The 20,632-nt window shown below is 38.5% G+C and overlaps 1 protein-coding gene across 3 annotated transcripts; it reads right to left on the bottom strand.

The window, feature by feature from the left end:
- Positions 1–1,751: 1,751 nt before the first annotated feature.
- On the bottom strand, positions 1,752–18,403 carry LOC108260857 (fucolectin). Of its 3 annotated transcripts, none has more exons than XM_017461506.3 (9): positions 18,015–18,154; positions 12,173–12,217; positions 11,929–11,968; positions 11,640–11,684; positions 9,152–9,434; positions 6,300–6,439; positions 6,112–6,203; positions 5,320–5,403; positions 1,752–3,618 (listed from the first exon to the last, which is right to left on the bottom strand). In XM_017461506.3, exons 2-8 carry the CDS (start codon positions 12,191–12,193, stop codon positions 5,326–5,328), a joined length of 699 nt encoding a protein of 232 aa, XP_017316995.1. In that variant the 5' UTR covers positions 12,194–12,217; positions 18,015–18,154; the 3' UTR covers positions 1,752–3,618; positions 5,320–5,325. The 3 variants fall into 3 exon arrangements, with proteins under 3 accessions (XP_017316995.1, XP_053533411.1, XP_053533412.1); XM_053677436.1 differs by having other exon boundaries at positions 12,173–12,212; positions 18,015–18,111; XM_053677437.1 differs by lacking the exons at positions 1,752–3,618; positions 5,320–5,403; positions 6,112–6,203; ... (3 more) ...; positions 11,929–11,968; positions 12,173–12,217 and adding an exon at positions 16,787–17,535 and having other exon boundaries at positions 18,015–18,403.
- Between the last annotated feature and the right edge of the window lie 2,229 nt (positions 18,404–20,632).

Here is a 20,632-nt window from a genome sequence, read left to right as displayed (position 1 = left end):
TTGGATGGCCTGAGGGTGAGTGCATTTTCATTTTGGAGTGAACTATTCCTTTAATATAGAAACATGGCCAAATTTTTTGTACAAGTCTTCAAATTAATAAACTTTATTTATACTGCATCCTTTTAAAAGTGTATACCAAGTGCTTGGCAGGGCAGATGTATATTTGCATAAATTCACATGTATACTTGTCAATATAATTTTGCTTTGTACTAAATTAGGTAGTATGTATCTCATATTTTTCGTCGATACAATTGATTTGTATTTTTGTTAGATTTAGTGAGCATTCTGATAAACATGCATTGCTGGTCAACCTTTGATGCATGATCAACACTACCCGTTTCTTCACTAGGTGTCTGATCATCGCAACTCTATCCTTGATGTGCCAGTGGGGATATTATTTGAAGACACCAATCATCAGCCCCCCAACTCCTTGCATTTGACTTCCTCTATTGGGATAATACTTGAAGGCCAGGTGGTGATGAACAAAATGCAGGACCTCCCACAAGCAGTGTGTCTTCTCTTTGGTCTTATTTATGCATGAGACCCGAATTACCCAAAATCACTGATGTCACTGATGTCAATGGGGCAGAACACCCTCAAGCCTAAAGTACAGTCTTTGGCAAACCAGCTCTCATTACTGTAGATTTTGAGTCAGCATTTTTACATTTACATGCTCAGTACCTATTAACATAATTGTGAGACTATTTTTTTTTTCAGTTTACTCCATTATCCATTAACAAAGGATAAAAAGTATAATGTTTGAATGGTTTAAGTGCACAGAGTTCTACCATTGTAGTGCACTAGTTAATGTGGGACATTACCACCTGTACAGTGTGGTTGTGACCAAATTCCATTTCCATTACAGTAGGGTGTGTACTGTAATTTCATTAATATTGTGAATATTGGTCAATAAAGACATTCAACATGATGTTTAGTATGTCTTATTTCAGTTTGGTATGCTTGCACAAAGCTTAAACAGTCAAAATTAATAAAAACATAGTCAATTAGATTTAATTTACAATTAATTAATAATTTCAATTGAATTTTCAAGTTGATTTCACTTAAATATGTAAGTACACTTGAAATTAACACCAAGTTAAATGAACTTAATTGTTTAAGTACACTATATAAACACCAAGTTTGGTGAACTTAACAATTTAATTACAGTCTGCATGAGTGCCAAGTTAAGTGAACTTAAATATACAAATTTGGGAGACTCCATTACTCAAAAACATTGAGGGAACGAATTTACTCAATCAATTGAGTTCAGTCAACTTATTAGGGTTTTCAGTGTAGAGAAAGTTCCTCGTATTCAGAGTTGGGTTACGCAGGTCCTGAAGTTGCTATGATTTAATAAAGCAGCATGTCAGTTACATTTATGTCTTTATATTAAGAATTCATTCACAGTGCAAAAACAAAGAAAACACAGTCATCCACTATTGATTTGAGAGCGCATTGTGCTATTCTCTGTGTCATATTTTTATTTGATAGTTTTATTTATAATTAAAGAAACCAGAACGAAAATTCCTTATCCTGAGTATCCAGTTACACAAACGGAAAGGTGAGTTTAGATTAGGCTAAAAAAAAAAAAAAAAGAAGAAGAAGAAGAAGAAGAAGAAGCCAGTATTTAGTGGTTTGGGTTTTGACAGTGGTGTGATAAGAAGAAATCCTCAGAGACTGCTACAATGTCCTCCCAGGAATCCATGGCTAATCATAGGCTGAAGTGTTTCAGAAACATTCTAGACAATCTGTGTAATGAGAATTTCTTTATTGAGTCTTAGTTACAGATTATTGAATATGTTGCATGTTAAATAAGATTCTGATACTAACAATGGGAAATGTTGATTTAAGGGTTATGAAGGATGAGCTAAATAAGATAAGGTGTAAAATCATTTTTAAAAAAAAGTACATGTAGTAAATAAAATAGAAAATCCCATAATTGTCTCACATAAGTAAACAAACAAACAAATTAATTCATTAAAAGCCCATTAATAACTGGTCATGTGCTGTACTGAGAATCATCATTCTACAAACATTGGAAATTCTCAAGCAGGTAAGTGTTTAAAGGAAGGAACAAAGTTTAAAGTGAACACATTTATTCCAGTGAGTAAAACCTCATTCTTACATGATCTCAGCAATTTCTGTGTTTTAAACATACTTCCAACTATACCAAATTTCAAAATGTCATATGTTATCTATTATGTTAACCTAGAAATTCTCACTTTCACAGAAAGGCGACTGAATATACTCTATCTACTCAATAATATTTGTGAGAGAAACTTAACTAGCATTACTCTACCAGAAAATCTAGACTCTTAAACTCAAACCAAGGTATAACTATGCTAAACCCAGAAATCAAGAGGGCATGTTTAAAACATCAATCACATAGTACATAGTAACAGGGTCCATACAGATGCTTCATAATGAAATTCCAAGACTTTCAAGGACTTTTCAAGCACTGTTTCTGTTTTTGATTTCAAGGACTATATAAGAGATGTCATTCAAATATATATATTCTTTATTTCTTCTTTTTAAATTCTAAAAAAAAAAAAAATTATTATTATTAATAATTAAATAACACAACAAATTTTATATAGGTCCTTTTCCCAGCTATGATGGACAAAATTTGTATTTCCCAAGCACTGCTTCATCTTCACCATAATGTTAAAATACTACAAGTGAGTGACAGGAGCACTGTGTCCACACGTTTCTAGATGATATCATGTGCTAATTAGCATATTAATTACATCATTACATCATATTTTCATTCTGCCTATTTTCAGCCCTTTAGAGCCAAATTCCCAATAAAGCTGTTCTCATTTACATATTTTTTCTGTTTCTTTTGTCAAACAACAGAACGAGTATGAAATAATGACTGCACAGCGGCCCATTAAGAGACTATGTTCAGCAGCAGTGACTTTCAAACCTTTCCAAGCTGCTGCTCTGCACGGCTAAAATCCTGATTTTATAACCATCACATCATCTGACAAAACCACCATACACATAAGTTAAAAACAACGGGTGCACTGTGATTTTGTGCTATATTTCCAAGTAAAATAATCTCTCAGAGAGAAAGTTAGAAGTGAATGAATGTGCTGCCCCTCACTGAACAGAGTAGCCGCAACTTTTTTTTAAAAAGTTGCTAAAGGGGTCTGAAATTTGGACCGAAGCTGTCTCCGTTAAATGAATGAGTGAACAGCAGGAGGAGGAGGAGCTGCAGCAGAGAGTCATATTTTGAGTGAAAGGACTGTATTCATGTTCTATAGAAAATAAACCCTTTAAAGTTATTTAGCGATTTTGTATTTATTGACTTGTTAGATAAAAAATGGCTATTTTCAAGGGTTTCCATTTCTTAAATTTCCAAAAGCCAAATTCAAGCACTTCAAGCACCTTGTAAGAACCCTGTATTAATAATTTTTCATAGATGCATTTCCCAAACAAACAAACTAAAAAACTTCCAGTACTTCTAATTAATAAATATGTAACTTCAGTTAGCTAGTAGTTCTAAGTGCTACACCCAAACCTCACACATTTGATGGTCTTTTTTTGCTGTTTTTTTTCTTTGACTTCTTCCTTTTCCTCTTCTTCTTCTTCTTGTTTCAGACATATTTCTGCCACCTGTAAGTCAGAATGACACAATTATTGACTGTCAATAATCACTCAGGTAAAATTAATGAATCAATGAATTAATAAATAAGTAATATAGTTTAGCATTTTTTGCTATTTGGCAATTTGAGGTCATTCATCAATAATTATTATTTGGTGTGATGCTCAATAATTATCAGAAACATGCTGACATTTGTAAACAGTATGGCTGCCACATCAGTCAATTCTAATGAGGCAGTAAAATTTACTTAAAAAGCTGTAACTCATGAGTGCTTACATGGATTTTCAGGTAACTTGAAAGACACGTACATGACAAGATTCTGAGGTCATGTGCCAAGTTTGGTTATCCAAAGGGAGCATAGCTTAGGTCAGATAGCTGTTTATGAGGTTACACAACTAGCATTAAGCTATCATCACAAAACATGATACATGTAAGTATGTTCACATATGGTTTCTTTATTGTTCTATGAACTTTGACAAGAAATGTCCTCTAGGGGTGCTATATGGAAGGAGTGTTTGGACCCCTCAGATTGCTGCTTGTGGGTATATTACTATTATTATTAGCAGTAGAAGTAGTTATATGATTATAATTAGGGGCCAAGCACTGAAAGTGCATAGGAACCTCTTTTAATCGTTAGTGTTCTGCTTATTAATATTCTTTCGCTATAGTCTATGGTATAAATATAAGTCTATGGCAACCCATAGAACCAAATGGTAAAAAGTGGTGAAATTTGGCAGACTGATAGAGGAGATACTGAAAATTAACGACAAAAAAATATTGGAGTCTCTAACTCAATCCCTCTAGCACCCAACTGTCTAAAGTTACACTCATGTTTACGTTAATAACTTGAACTGTGAGTCCTAGAAACAATTTTTTTTCCCTCTGATTCCTTTGGCTGTATCCGATTCAAACGCACCCTTTGATGTCATTTTCTGCCATCCATTTTTGAATGGCGCTTCAACTAATTAAATGGCAAGCACGCCAAAATGGACGTGATAGTATCGCCATAATGCTTTGAGGGATTGTGATGAAGTTTTACCTCCAGAGGTTTGGCACACAGCCCCCTACTGGTCAGGAGAAAAACAGTTGTTTTTTTTTCTTATACTTCTTTCCCACATGATAACCATCATGCCCAGATGCTACCTTAGCAGTTTCAGAACAGCACCACATACAGGAAGAAAAATTCAAATGGCCATCACTCTTGAACAGAATGAGATATTTTCACCAAACTTGGGGGTACATATGTATGGGCTCCAATTGAGGAGAGATTAATTTTAAAAAATTACTGACTGTGACCAGTTACTGGCGCTATAACAGAACAAAATATGAAATTGTGAGTAAATGTGGAACCATTGGTCCAATAGGCTTGAGGTAAATATATTGCAAGAATTGTCCTTGTGCAAGGTCCAGTCAGCATATACGAGGACAATTGTGAATCTTGAAAAACATGGCCAACATTGGTCAAGCAATTTTCAGCAGCTATTAAACAAGCTTAATGGAGGCCAACGTTTCTTAAAATTATCTTTTTTTTTTAATTTAGGTGCTTATAGGATTCCACAATTTTAAGTAATATCTTTAAACGTCTTTAAGAGCCCTAAAGGGATTGAACCCCGATAATTGCTGCTTGCAGCTATATTTATTATTATTATTATTATTATTATTATTATTATTATTATTATTATTATTTCAGTAGTAGTAGTGATTTTTCCTACCATTTTTTAAGTTTCAGTTTTCAGTTCTGGTTCTTTTGTCCAACGGACCTGGAATACTGTTGGCTGGACATTGGCAGATATCATCTATGAGGAAAAATTACTATTATGTGTGTGTATATATATATATATATATATATTCAGAGAGAGAGAGAGAGAGAGAGAGATAAATACTCAGCAGAAAAAGAAACATCCTCTCACAGTCAACTACTTTTATTTCCTTCAACAACTCAAACATAAACTGAACAAGTTTCAAGTTTTGCAAGGACGATCAGCTGTCCTTCCAGACATTACAGACATTGCGGTTTATTGCTTTGGCCACATCTGCGGCACTTATGTCTCCCTGCAGCAGGCCTATGGCATGTTCACACAGGTGAGCACCCTAGGCATATTTCTTCTGGTGTTTTTCAGAGTCAGTAAAAAGGTCTCTTTAGTGTCCAAGTTATTGTAACTGTGACCTTAATTGCTTACCGCTTGTAAACTGTTAATGTCTTAAGGACTGTTCCACACTTGCATGTTCAATAATTGTTTATGGTTAATTGAACAAGCATGAAAAACATTGGCAAACCCTTTCTAATAAAGATATGTAAAGCTTATTTGGATTTTACAAAATTATCGTTAAAATACAGTCTCCTGAAAAAGGGACATTTCCTTTTTGCTGAGTATATTATTTACCATACATGTCCTGGATGCAATTTTATATATAAGTATATAATTTACCATACATTTACCATAAGAGTGTAGCTACATGGTATGTGTACCTAATAAACAAGGTATGTGTACATAAACACAAACCTTTTGAAGAACTTTGTCCCTCACGTTAGGGTTCATGAGATCCTCACTGCTGTTAAACTTTAATCTCAGAAATGCCCTCTTAGTAACAGGCACTAAAAAAATAGCAGTGATGATATTTAGCAGCTGTTTTGAAACTTTATTTGACTTTAAATTTATATGAAATTGTGAACTGGATATAAAAGTGTAACCTGGAGCCCCAGAGACCTCCACTTCACAGAGCGTGAGATACTGGCTAACATTGGGAATGACGATGTTCACATAACGACCCCTCATCTTGCAGGTGTAATTTGCAGAGGCACCAGCAGGGATGCTAGAGATAGCGACACATCTGCGTAGAGAGAGAGAGAGAGAGAGAGAGAGAGAGAGAGAGAGAGAGAGAGAGAGAGAGAGAGAGACTTGACTTTTAAGACACCTTTACTGTGTTCAATTTTGAGTATATTTACATATCTACATTTTTAAAAATATTTTTTTCATTAAAAAAAGAAAAAAGAAGAAGAAAGAAGGAAAGAAGAAGAAAAAGAACCCCCACAGAACCCCCACTCACACCCTCAACTCACAAACCCAAAAAACTTTTTCAAATCTACTACAAGTCCATTGTAGTCATATAGTCCCAATTCACTGCGCATCCATTTCTAACATACAAGGTCAATACACATCAATTCCCCTCTTGCGGCTGTGGTTTAAAGCTGTTCAGGTTGATCTGGACAGTTAAAAGTGTGTGGTTGATCTGAGCTGACCTCTTCCTCCTCCATGTCTCTGAGGGGTTCCTCTCCTGTAGCTCCTGCGCTGCACTCTGGGCCCAAGTCTTCCAACATCTCAGCGTTACGCTGTGGTTGTTTAGACGATTCCTCCACCTTGTCTATCTTCTCCCTTGTTGTTTTCAGTTCATCTTCATTATTCACGATGTTCTTGTCCTGTGGGTTCTTCTGTTGTGGTTGTATGGAGTCACTGTCTCCGACAGCGATAGCAGTGTAGGGTTTGAAATGAAAGCTGTCTGCGGTGTTGTTGTTATTGCTAGCATGGGCAGGGGTGTCAGTGCTATCACTGTGTGCTGTAATTGTTTCAGTGGTGTTTGTTCGTCACTGACCTCTTCGTGCTGTAACCTCGGTGTGTCGTTACCCCCTCTGCCCCAGGCTCCTGTTTTCCGGTGTCCTCCCGCTGGCTGTCTCCATGCTGCTGCTGCTGTACCCTGGCCATGTCTCCCCCGGAGCTCCCTGGCTGCACCGCTCTGCGTGGGTAGCTAATCCATTTATGCCCGATCTCCCCACACCCAAAACACCTTAGGCGTTCAGTGGTGGCAAAAACGGTGCATCTGCTGTCACCGACTTTACCCTTGGAGTTGATATCCAGTGTTTGGTTGCGGTTGTTAATAAACATATAAATCTGTCTCCGGAAAGACAGGACGTGTTTTACCTCGGAGTTTCTACAACCGAGCGGAATATCAGTCATGGGGCCGGCGAACTTTCCGAAGGGGGCCAGCTCCTTCATTATCAGCTTGTCTTTAATGAAAGGGGGCACGTTGGAAACAACGACCCGCGTCGCAGGGGCAGAAAGAGGGGTCACGTGTAGCATAGCACCTTTCAGCCATATTCCACTTTCAGACAGCGTATTGATTCTCCGGTACACACCTGACACCATGGCGGAGAAACAGCATCTCCCCTCCGGCCTCAGGGGCCATGGCGTCCCACTCACTCCCACCCACTCTCAACTTTCACCAACCACTGATAACTCACATAACTTAACATTCCATAAATTAAATGAAAGATAAACAAAAAAAAGCAAACTCGCGAAAAACTTTGGCAAAATGCCAAACCGGTCTCACGCCCTCCACACACCACGCTCACTCCTTCACCGCGCATGCGCAGAGAGAGAGAGAGAGTTTTAATAAGTTAGTTTTGCATCTTAAATCAAAAGTTAATAATGCTTAATAAACCTATCACAACCCTGAAGTTGATTATTTTCATACCAGAGTGTGCAGAAGAATTGTGTGGTTTTTTTTTAAAATGACACATCATACTTTTTCTCAGTTTACAGTCATGTTTAATGTTGCAGAACGCCTGTGAGGCAAGTTAGTTTCTGTTATCCGTTACATTATAGCAGCTATAAACAGTCATTCACATCACCCTCTCTATTTTCTCTCCACTGAAGTTAATAAGAAAAATGCAACCCTCCATTTTAAAAGCTTTCTCATGAAAGAAAAAACAAACCTTTCTAAGTAAACCCTTCCGTGCTTCACACCGTGTCACTAATCATTCTAAGGCATAGAAGGATTCACCAATGACAGGAGGGAAGATGAGAAAATTTACTATGTAGCTAAGTTACTATGTAGTTACTATAACTTAGATACACACACACACACACACAGAGAGAGAGAGAGAGAGAGAGAGAGAGAGAGAGAGAGAGAGAGAGAGAGATATTGCAGTATTCTACTATATTCTTACCTATTAGAGAAATAATCTGTTTATGGGTATTATCTCCCTTCCATGTCCTTGTATAAGTTTCAATTATAGGACTAACGTGTTATAACGAGTGCATTCATATAAACCTGTGATTTGGCATGTAGTCAAAACTACTGTCAGTAAGTAGTAATTCAGTCCTTGTCAATTTACATGTCAGAATTACACAATGTAAAACTTAAAATGTCCTTCCTAATCAGGTAAAGAACTGCTGTAATATATTTTATGTACATTTTCTTATACTTAAATATTAAGTGTAAAATACTTTAAAATCAGCAATACTAATCTTATGATTGACTATTTAAAAGATTAATCGATGTCATTAAAATATATCACAATATATTTCTTAAACAGCTTTTTACAAAGACTTTATATGCTTTATAATTATGTACATTACATTATGAACAATTTTACTGGAATGTTGTAATGCCTTATTAAAGTTGTAAATACATACAAATATTTGTTACCAAATTGCAAAGTCTTATATGTAGCAAGCTTTTTGAACTGTTAATAAAACTCTATAAATAACCTGTCACTCTTTTATGCTGATATTGTTTATAAAAATGTATTTATAAAAATTTCACCTGGGGTTATTGTTGCCGTTGTTGACCAAGGAGTTGCCAATGTGAATCTCAGCACCATTTATCCGTTCTGAACAGCAGTCCCCTCTGTTAGTGACGATTACACTGCTAATTTCATACACCGCCAACAAATCCACCCTCCACCATGGATTATAATCAAAATTTGTGTTTGTACATGAGTGGTGATAAGCGTTAGAGTCTCTGTTGCCATCAATAGCAAAGTAAGCGGGGTAATAGTTATCGTATACAGAAGATTGTGTTGCTATTCCTCCTAAGGCCACATTGACTGAAGGGGAGAAGAAAACATGTTTATTTAATATATATATATATATATATATATATATATATATATATATATATATATATATATATACATATATATATATTAGAGATGCACAGATGATATTAGGCTATTTTTCATGCTATGGGCTATCGGCCGACAGTTTAAAAACATCCAGCGATCAGAGGCGATTATGTCCTGCCATTAAAAAGAGTGTGGGAAAACACATTGATTGCGTGTTGTGTGTAAAGAAGATGTCTCTTGTGTGGAATGATGACAAAACCGTAGTTTGTAAGCTCTGCACCACTAAAATTTTACACCGGAAGTGAGCAGCAGTGAGTTTTGGCGTCGAGTCTAATTTATTTTATTGTCCCCCCACGCTGCTTGCTCATACTCGTGCTGAATTAAAGGGCCAATACACCATTGAAAGATTTAAATGAAGATGAGTTGACAAAAAGGTAGCTATATATTGCACAGAAAAATATATTTGTATATTAGTATATTACATATCCAGTTAATGTTAATATATAAAAAAGATTATATATTACCAGTTTGATGTTCAATCATGAAGTAGAAATGCTTTTGTTTGTGGTGAGTGAATGTGAGACTATCAGGAGGTTTTTTAGAATTTAGTCAATGTTAATATGAATTAATAACATTCAATAAATTAAGAAATCTTAATTTAATCCTCAGAATTTAGTTCATGTGTTAATGTTAATTTGAGTAATATGTTTTCTGTTTATGAGACCAGTTACTGTCAAACAACTTGATGAAATGGAGAGAATAATTTTTTATTTGCATTTATTTCAAAATTCTTTTAAGTTAATTATTATTCATTTATAAGAAGGCATAAAAGGCAGAACTATCAGTATCAGTTATCGGTATCAGCTGATATCACTCTGAATAATCGGTTATCAGTATCGGCAGAGAAATTTAGTAGCGGTGCATCTCTAACATAGATAGGTTATATATTTACACTACCACTCAAAAGTTTAGCAACACTCATACTTTGCCAATCCCCCGACCCGCACATTTTATATACATATTATAATAATAGTAAAGTCATCAAAACTCTCAAATAATACAAATGGAAAAATGAGAATTATGTTGTGATAAAAAAAAAATCCAAAATAATCAAAATTATTTTATATTTTAGCATCCTCAAAGTAGACACCCTTTTTTCCTAGAATTTCCAGAAATGTATTCTTGGAATTGTCTCAACCAATTTCATGAGGAATCCCCCATAGTTGCTTTTTAAACAGGATTAAAGGAGTTCCCACCTATGCTGGACACTTATTGGCTGCTTTTCTGAATATTTAAGTCATCCATTTAAAAGAATATTTTTTTTGTAAATAAAATGTTCATTTTCTAATGAAAGAAATTAATATGTTGGCAGAATTATATTTTTGGGTACACATCGATTTCAAACATTTAATCATACACCTTCAGATCAAAAGATCATGAGAAACATTTCAGTCAAGTGTCTCCAAACTTTTAACCGGTAGTGTACACATACACACACACACACACACACACACACACACACACACACACACACACACACACACACACACACACACACACAGTAGGGTACAAATATCTGAGAGCACCAATGGAAAATGTTTCTATGTTGCATTATTTTTGATTCATTTTAATCCTGCAATTTTCATTCAAAATTATATTACTGACTACAACTTCTGTGAAAAGTAGAATCTTTGAAATATTTACATGAATTTCTGAGTTTCTTAATGTTTAGTATGTCCCCTTTTTGCTGTAATGACTGTGAACTCGAGCTGGCATGGACTCCACAAGTTTGTGCAATACCTTATAATCTATTTAAGATCACATCCATAGGAGTGTCGTATGAACACATACTTCAATAGAAGAGATTAGACATTTGTACATTGCAGTTAACATGGTTAATATCACAAATGTGCTTTACAATTAGGGACCTAGAAATAGTGCAGAATTGTCAATATTATATATTCAAAATCTTGAACATTTTCTTTCTTTTATTTAAACATTTCAGAATTCTAAATCCTGTTTATTTACAGATTTTCATTGTGGTCTTAGATATTTGAACCCCATGGTGTATATATATATATATATATATATATATATATATATATATATATATATATATATATATATGTACATGTGTGTATACGTATGTATGTAAGTATTTATTTCTGTATTTTAGTATAGTCTTACCTTCCTCATGGGTCAACATCCACTGCAATGAGAAAATGCATAACCCTGTGCAAAAACATGCAATCTAAAATTATACATTTGATTATGTGTCTGCTTGAGGAGAGACGTAATAGGAATAACTTTTGATTGGTATTTTTACAAAAATCTATAAAAGGTATTAAATCATTATTACTGTAATGCAACGATATAACACTAGATTTTTGTGGGGTTTTTTTTTTTTTTTTTGGTTGTTGTTTGTTTGTTTTAGCTATACTTGAAATCAGTTTGATCCCTTCAAATGAGAGTTTACCTAAAAATAGAAGCATGGTCCTCTGTGAATTCTCCATTTTCTGTTCAAATGTAAAGATAACAACTTTAGATTTACAACAGCACTCAATGAAGAAAAGGAAAGTAGCCAACTGAGAAAGCAATTTGGCATTCACCACTTAAGAATCAGACTTTTACTGTGCACTTCAATTTATATGAAGTGCATCATATAGCAAATATATAATGCATTAAGCCAAATAAAGCCCCCATTTAGAGAGATTTCTTACCTTGCTCAACATGCTCTTCATCTTTTTGAACCTTTAAACTCTGAGCTGTCCAATAAATGAATATGTGATTTATTTAAAAGTCAAATTCACTTTGTGCTTCACAAATGCAAATAAGTTTGCCTCAAACACCAGTCTATAACAAAGTTAGGTTAAAACTGACGTGATGGATCACCCAGCATTCCCTTTGGTCATCTGATGACACATTAATTGTTGTTTCTCCTTTAAGAGATGAATATTGTTAAACTGACTTTCAGAGTTAAGAGGTTTTCATTTCTAGCAATGAGACGCAAAATCATTAATGTGACAAAACATTAATAACATCTCCACTTGAACTGTTAAAATGTGCAGATTCATTATACTTTAAGAGGAAGCTGTTCTTTAAAAAAATAATAATAGACACCAGGATAATATTTATTAATAATAGCACATAATATTCATGCGCTAATAATATTCATTAACATTGAATTGACTTAATTCAAATGCATACAATTCCATGTGATTGAATTGAGTTACATTAACACCGTTTGTACATCCAACCTGATTTGACATTACATTCTAAATGCCCTGAATAAAAAAAATCTGTACTCTCACCTGAGCTGACAATCAAACCCAAGTTGCTGCCATTTTGCTCCGGCCATATTACCACTGTGCTAATCTATCACACACATTTTAATCATGTTAATTTAAATACTATACTTATAATACCTGTCAGTGCCAACAACCCCACAAGATTTCATAATGTAATAGGTTTACATTAATACTACATGAATTGATCATGCTCACTTTACATAATTCAATCTTGTAATTAGAAACTGGTTTAAGTTAAGTTTAACATAAGCAGTAAAATCATGTTTTGATGAGAATGTAATATTTTTATGTAAACTATACATCATATTTTTTCCTATATCTAACCTACCACATGTTCCATGTTTTTTTAAACATGGTAATTGTAAAGTAACATAATAATAATAATAATTATTATAATAATTATAATAATTATTAAAACCATTGAAATCACCATTTAATTACATATGCTTCAACAGTTAAAAATATATATGAACAATAATAATAATAATAATAATAATAATCATTATTATTATTATTATTATTATTATTGTTCATATATATTTTTAACTGTTGAAGCATATGTAATTAAATGGTGATTTCAATGGTGGTAACATTATATAAAGTGTCTTGAATCCAATTTCAGGTGTTTTGGCCTTCTTCAAGAACTATTTTAGGAAAAATAGTATTTTGAATACATTTTGCATTAGGCTACTCAAAGTTGCAGGAGTGACGATCTTATTTGCTTCTGCAGGATGTATATGAAAAAGAACTATGCTAATTCATGTGGCAGTTGCGCAATGCATCAAATCATGCATCTACAGGTAAGTATTTCAGTAAGCTTCAGTTAAAATTCATATCAAACATCAGAATCTCAGTGATGATGGTATGAATGTTGGTGCCAGACGAGCTGGTTTGAGAATTTTAGAGGCTGATCTGGGATTTTCACAGACAGCAATCTCTTGAGTTTACACAGAATGGTGGAGAAAAACAAACACCTTGTTGATGAGAGAGGTCAGAGGAGAATGGCCAGACTGGTTCGAGCTGACAGAAAGGCTACAATTACAATAATTCTTTACAAGTGAGTGAGCAGAAAACCCTCTTGCAACATACAATACATCAAATCAAATGAGGTGGCTAAGCTACAACCATATTAGGTTCCACTCCTGTCTGTGAGCCAAGAACAGGAATCTGAGGCTAGAGTGGGCGTGGACTTACTGGAACTGGATTTGATGAATCTTGATTTCTGTTGTGGCATGTACAGTAGATGATAGGGTCAGACATTGGCATCAGCAGCATGAATCTGCATTGTGTCAACAGTCCAGACTGCTGCTGGTGGTATAATGGTGTGTGGACTGTTTTCTTTCTACTATGTGATCCTATGTGAACCTTTGATTTTAGCATATGGTGTGACCCCCTTGGTCAGAAATAACTGAAACTAAACATTTTCACTGTGTTTACTGTTGATCAGTCCTGCACATCGACTTGTAAGAATTTTAGACCGTTCCTCAGTACAGAACAGCTTCAACTCTGGGATGTTGGTGATTTTCCACACATGAACTGCTTGCTTGAGGTCCTTCCACAACATTTCTATTGGATTAAGGTCAGGATATTGACTTGGCAAATTCCGAAACATGGATTTTATTCTTTTTTAGCCATTCTTTCATAGACCGTTGTGTGCTTATCGTTGTTTGCCTGCTGTATGACCCACTGCATGACCCGGGGTGGCTGTGGCTCAGGTGGTAGAGAGGGTTATCCACTAATAGTTGGGTTGGCGGTTTGATTCCCGGCCACGTGACTCCCCATGCTGAAGTGTCCTTGGGTAAGACAATGAACCCCAAGTTGCTCCTGATGGCAAGTTAGCGCCTTGCATGGCAGCTCTGCTACCATTGTTGTGTGTGTGTGTAAATGGGTGAATGAGACACAGTGTAAAGTACCATTTACTTACTCTTGAGATTCAGTTCACAGACAGATGTCGTGAAATTTTCCTTTAGGATTCACTGGTGTAACTCAGAATGCATTGTTCCATCAATTATTGCAAGGTTCTTATAAGTAAGGTTCTTATGCTGGAATGTAGTGTTTGCTTTCTCCAAATATAACACTTCTTATTTAAACCAAAAGGTTATATTTTTCAATACACAAAACATTTTCCAAAAGACTTTGCCATGTAATCATTAGCAAACTGCAGATGGGCAGCAATGTTCTTTTTGGAGAGCAGTGGCTTTCTCCTTGCACCACTGTAATTCACACCATTGTTGTTCAGTGTTCTCTTGATGGGGAACTCATGAACATTAACATTAGCCAATGTGAGAGAGGCCTATGTTTGCTTAGAAGTTACCCTGGGTTCCTTTGTAACCTCAGGGACTTTTACATGTCTCACTTTTCACGTGATTTTGGTTGGTTTCTAATAAACATACTAGGTTCTCTTTTTTGATTAAATTACAGCTAATAGTAACTAGTGACCTAGAAGTATTAAGTGTAATTTATGCACTAGCCAAATGTTAACCGCAACCCTGCACCCCACCCTACCCCCCTCCATTTAATAGTTATTGTTGAAATTAAATGATCTGGTAGCCCGAAATTCAGGTCTCGCCCTCAGCACTTACTGTAGAACAACGGTGCTATAGAGGCTTTATATCTCTCTCTGTCTCTCTCTCTCTCTCTCTGTCTCTCTGTCACACACACACACACACACACACACACACACACACACACACACACACACACACACACTAAATGTTAACTTGGTTATAAGTTTATAACTTATAATCTTGGTACCCAAAGGTTCCCCGTTTCTAATGTAATTTAATTTTTTAATGTAAGTTAGTTCCTTTTAACTTTCTGCCAGATCAACAAAATATTTTTATCTGTCAGACAGTGAGATGGCAATATTTTGATGGGTATGGAAGGCCTCAATGGGACATTTTGTATTAGTAGTGTAAAACATATGCATTGGCTTACATATTAGTAGACATATGCAAATTAAAAAATATATATGTAGGAAACACTTAAGAGACATCTATATGTAACAATAAAAAGTAGGAATGGGATAGGCTGACTTAAACATCTAGTTATCTAGTTGGTGACTGTGGTTCAGGTGGTAGAGCAGGTTGTCTAATCGTAGGGTTGGCGGTTTGATTCCTGGCCCACATGACTCGTGTCCTTGGGTAAGACACTGAACCACAAGTTGCTCCCGATGGCAAGTTAGCACCTTGAATGGCAGCTCTGCTACCATTGGTGTGAGAACGGGTGAATGGGAAACAGTGTAAAACGCTTTGTAGAACTGCTAAGGTTAAAAAAGCACTATATAAGCACAGACAATTAGTTATATCAATATTTGTGTGGGAAAGTTCCTCATATTCAGAGTTGGGCTAGGCAGGTGCTCAGGTTGCTATGATTTAATAAAGCAGCATGTCAGTTACATTTATGTTTTTACATAAGAAGTCAGTCACAGTGCATATACACTATAAAGAAAACGTCTGGGTTACGCACGTAACTAGCAAACTAGTGACTACATTTCCCATCTTGCATTGCGGCCTACAAACATGGCCACCATGGACTACACTTCCCACACACACACGTTTACCTTTTTCAGAATTCTAATCGCACACCTGTTTCCAATCTCACACACACTCACACCACTGTATATAAGAGACTGTTCAAACAGTATGACTTTGCATAGTATTGAGTGTATTCTCGTTACCAAGCGGTTGTTCCTCGTTTCTCGGTTTGATTCATTTTATTGACTTTGTTTCTCGTTTCTTGTTTTGGATTCTAGCCTTGCCCAGTTTATGCCTGTTTGTAGATCACTCGACCCATTGACTATTTTGACCACGCTCTTGTATCATGATTTGGGGTCTGCCTGTCTCTCTCTATTAAACAGCTTTTACTGCACTTGCATCCATCCTCACGTACGTTCTGGACCGTAACACTGGGTAAAGTGATCTGGCCCACTACAAACACTTTTAGGAAAAATACTTGTGGCAAAGGGGGTGTGGTCAAACATCGGCTGTGGATGAAAGAAAGGAGGCAGACACACACACGTGCACACAGGGTTCTGTAGTAGCATTTTACATACATTTTGCATTACTGAAATCACAGAGAGTACAAAATTTTACTTGCTTCTGTATATATACTCGGCAGCCACTTTAATAAGAACACCTTACTAATACTGGGTAGGACCAACCTTGCTATCAGAACAGCTTCAGTTCCTCATGGTATGAATTTCACATGGTGTTCGAGATGCTGGTCCATTTTAACATGATGGCAATTGAAAGAAAACATTCTCCACACCATTATACCTCCAGCAGTATGCAGCCTGGACTGTTGACACAATTTAGGTTCATACTGCTGATGCCACTTTCACCATCTACATGTCACAACAGAAATCAAGATTTATCAGATCAAGCAAAGTTTTTCCAATCTTAACCTGTCCAGTTTCATTAATTTCCTGTTCTTGGCTGACAGAGAGGAGTGGAACCTAATTTGGTTGTAGCTTATCCACCTTATTTGTCTTGATGATGTTGCAAGATGCTTTTCTGCTCACCACAGTTGAATTATAAAAGAATCATCATTCTGTGTTAACTCAAGAGATTGCTGTGAAGATTAGTTTCTAAAAATTCTCAAACCTGCTTTTCAGGCACTAACAACCATACCACTATCACTGAGATCATTGAGATATTTCTTCTCCATAGTAATGTTTGATGTGAATAATAACTGAAGGTCTTACTTGTATGTGCTTAATTTTATGAATTGTGCTGCTGGCACATGAATTAGTTTAGTTCTTTTTCCAATGCATCCTGCAGAAACAAATAAGATAAGGCACTAGTGAGTAGCCTAATGCAAAATTTATTCAAAATACTAATTTTCCTAAAAAAGTCTTGAGGATGGCCAAAGCCGATGAAATTGGATTCAAGGCACTTTATACAGTGTTAACAATAACAATCACTGATATTAACATTTAATTATGTATGCGTCAACAGTTAAAAATATATATTTAAAAAAGTAATAATAATAATAATAATAATAATAATAATAATGAACGATGTATCGTTTATATAGCGCCTAACTGATAACCAAGGTTGCTTTACAATTACTCTCTCTCTCTGTGTATATGTGTATATGTGTGTATATATATATATATATATATATATATATATATATATATATATATATATATATATATATATATATATATATATTGTAAGGACATTAGCCCGCGGTGGGTGGAGCACAGACACACAGGAGGCCGCTGTAATTGCAAAACGGAAGTTTTCACCTTTTGGGGTTGGCTGTCAGCCCCACCTTCCGGAGCTCCTTCAGGACCTCCCCCAAGTGGAACAGGTGGTCCGACCACGTAGGTAGGCAGCTGCGAAGAGACGATGTGGGCGCAGGACAATGTCCATTTACCGCTGGAACGTTGCGGGCGCTCTGTGGAGCCCCGAAGGAGAGAACCCGGTACTGCCAGTGGCCGTTCGCCGTGCTGAATGCCGTCTTCGGCCTTGCCTCTGGGGCTTGAGCCACTTGCCAATATCCCTTGGTGAGATCCAGGGTGGATATGAACCGGGCTCTCCCCAGTCGCTCCACCAGGTCGTCCACTCGGGGGAAGTTATAGCTGTCAAATTCTGAGACCTGGTTCAGCTTCCGGAAGTCGTTGCATAGCCGCATACTTCCGTCGGGTTTTGGCACGACGACGATGGGGCTTTACCAGGGGCTGTTGGACTCCTCGATGATATTATCTCGCAACATTCGGCCAACCGCCTCCTCGATAGCCTGGCGGCGGGCCTCTGGGACTCGATAGGGCCACTGTCGCACCACCACTCCCGGCTGGGTCTTGATTTCGTGGTGGACCAGTTGCGTCATCCCTGGGGAGGTACAGAACACGTCTGTAAATTGGCCCACCAACTCTGATAACTCCTGTTTTTGCCCGGGAGTGAGATCTTCACTAACATCTTGTCTCTAAGGTCGCGAACGCAGACACTATTGGGGCTGGCTCTACCCACTTCTTCAACAGGTTTATATGGTACGTTTGGGTGTCAGCTCGCTTACCGGGCTGTTGCAGGTGATAGTTCACAGGCCCCTTCCTCTCGAGGACGGTGTAGGGCCCTTGCCATCAAGCTAGGAACTTGCAGGAACTGTTCGGTACTAGCAGGAGCACCCGGTCGCCAGGTTGGAACTCTCGGGGTTGTGCTGGCCGGTTGTACACTCACTTCTGCTCCTCCTGGGCAGCTTTCTTGTGCTCCAGGACGATCAGGGCCACTCGGTCAATCTTCTCCTGCATTTCCTGCACATATTCAATGACCGAGCAGAATGGGGAGGGCTGTTACTCCCAGGCTTCCCAAGCCACGTCCAGCAGTCCTCGAGGTCGCCGTCCGAAGAGGAGTTCGAAGGGAGTGAAGCCCGTGGAGGCTTGGGGGCACATAGTACATAGGGCAGGAGGAGGTCCCAGTTTCTTCCTTCCTCATTCACCACCCTCCGTAGCATTTGCTTTAAGGTTTGGTTGAACCTTTCTACGAGCCCGTCGGTCTCGGGGTGGTAGATAGACGCTTTCAGGTGCTTAACCTGCAACAGCCGACACAGATCAGACATTAGCTTGGATTCAAAAGGCATACCTTGGTCGGTTAAGATGTCCTTTGGTATCCCCACGCGGCTGAAGAGGAGCATCGGCTCTTTCGCGATATTGCAGGAAGTGGCTTTGCAGAGGGGCACTGCCTCGGGGTATCGGGTGGCGTAGTCCAGGATGACGAGTATGTACTCGTGACCCCGGGCGGACTTGGGGTGTGGCCCCACGAGGTCCATACCAACCCGCTCGAAGGGGACGCCTATGACAGGCAGAGAAATAAGGGGATAAGAGAAATAAGTGGGGCGGTGCGCTGGCACTGGGGGCAACGTTGGCAGAAGCCCCGGACTTCTGCGACCATCCCTGGCCAGACAAAGCGATCCCTTAGCTTTTCCAGGGTGTTTCGTGGCCCCAGGTGGCCGCCGAGCAGATGGGTGTGGGCCAGGTGCATCAGTGTCTGTGTTTTGGTTTTGGGGACTACCAGGAGGTCCACGAGCTCCCCTTGGCGGCAGGCTCGTTGGTAGAGGAGGCCACCCCGAACGAGGAAGTAGGAGTTCCTCGTTTAGGGTCCTGGTCGACCCCCTTTATCTGTCCCATCTGGGCCCAGCAGTGTTTCAGGCCGTCTTCCTTCTGCTCCCGCCCAAAATTTCCCTGCCGGTTCACCTGTTGGAATACAGACAACATAGGGTTAGCGTGTGTGTGTGGCTTACCTTCGGCCGGGCGAGGGTCACCTTACTCCCAGAGTCTAGCAAGACGGTGACTGGGCTCCCTTCGACCCATACCGACAGGGTAGGGGCTCTTGGCGGGCTCAGCGTGTGGAGCGCACACCCCGCCAGCCAGGGTTTTTGGGCCTTCTTAGGTGGCCCCAGGTCCAGCTCCATTGGCATGGGCTCGTCTCTGGGCGTCCCATAGGCGTTTGGGCTTCGGAGGGCCCTCCCCCTCTCAGGGTAGCGCTGGCGGTCGGGCCAGTGGGGCAGGAATACTCGGGGCGGACTACGAGACCGCCGTCCTTCCTGGCCGAGAAGGACCACCGCCACCTGGTGGGGGGTTCGCCCACACCATGCTAGGATCTCCTTCTTCATCTCTCCATAGTCAGCGGCTTCCTCCGGAGAGAGGTCATAATAGGCCGTGCGCGCCTCCCCGGAGAGCAGCGGACCGAGGGTGCAAGGCCACTCGTCGCGGTCCCAATCTTCACGGTGAGCGATGCATTCAAGGGCCTCCATGTAGGCCTCGATGTCGTCCTCTGGGTTTAGTGGGGGAAGCAGGCGGCGGACCTCGCGGCCTACTGGCCTGCCGGGATCAGGGAGAGGCGTGGCAGTGGCGGGAGTCGCTGTTTT

Source organism: Ictalurus punctatus, chromosome 29 (assembly GCF_001660625.3).
Source record: "Ictalurus punctatus breed USDA103 chromosome 29, Coco_2.0, whole genome shotgun sequence".
Taxonomy (NCBI): Eukaryota; Metazoa; Chordata; class Actinopteri; order Siluriformes; family Ictaluridae; genus Ictalurus; species Ictalurus punctatus.
The sequence above is the reverse complement of the archived record's forward strand: the minus strand, read 5'-3'. Positions and strand labels throughout refer to the sequence as shown.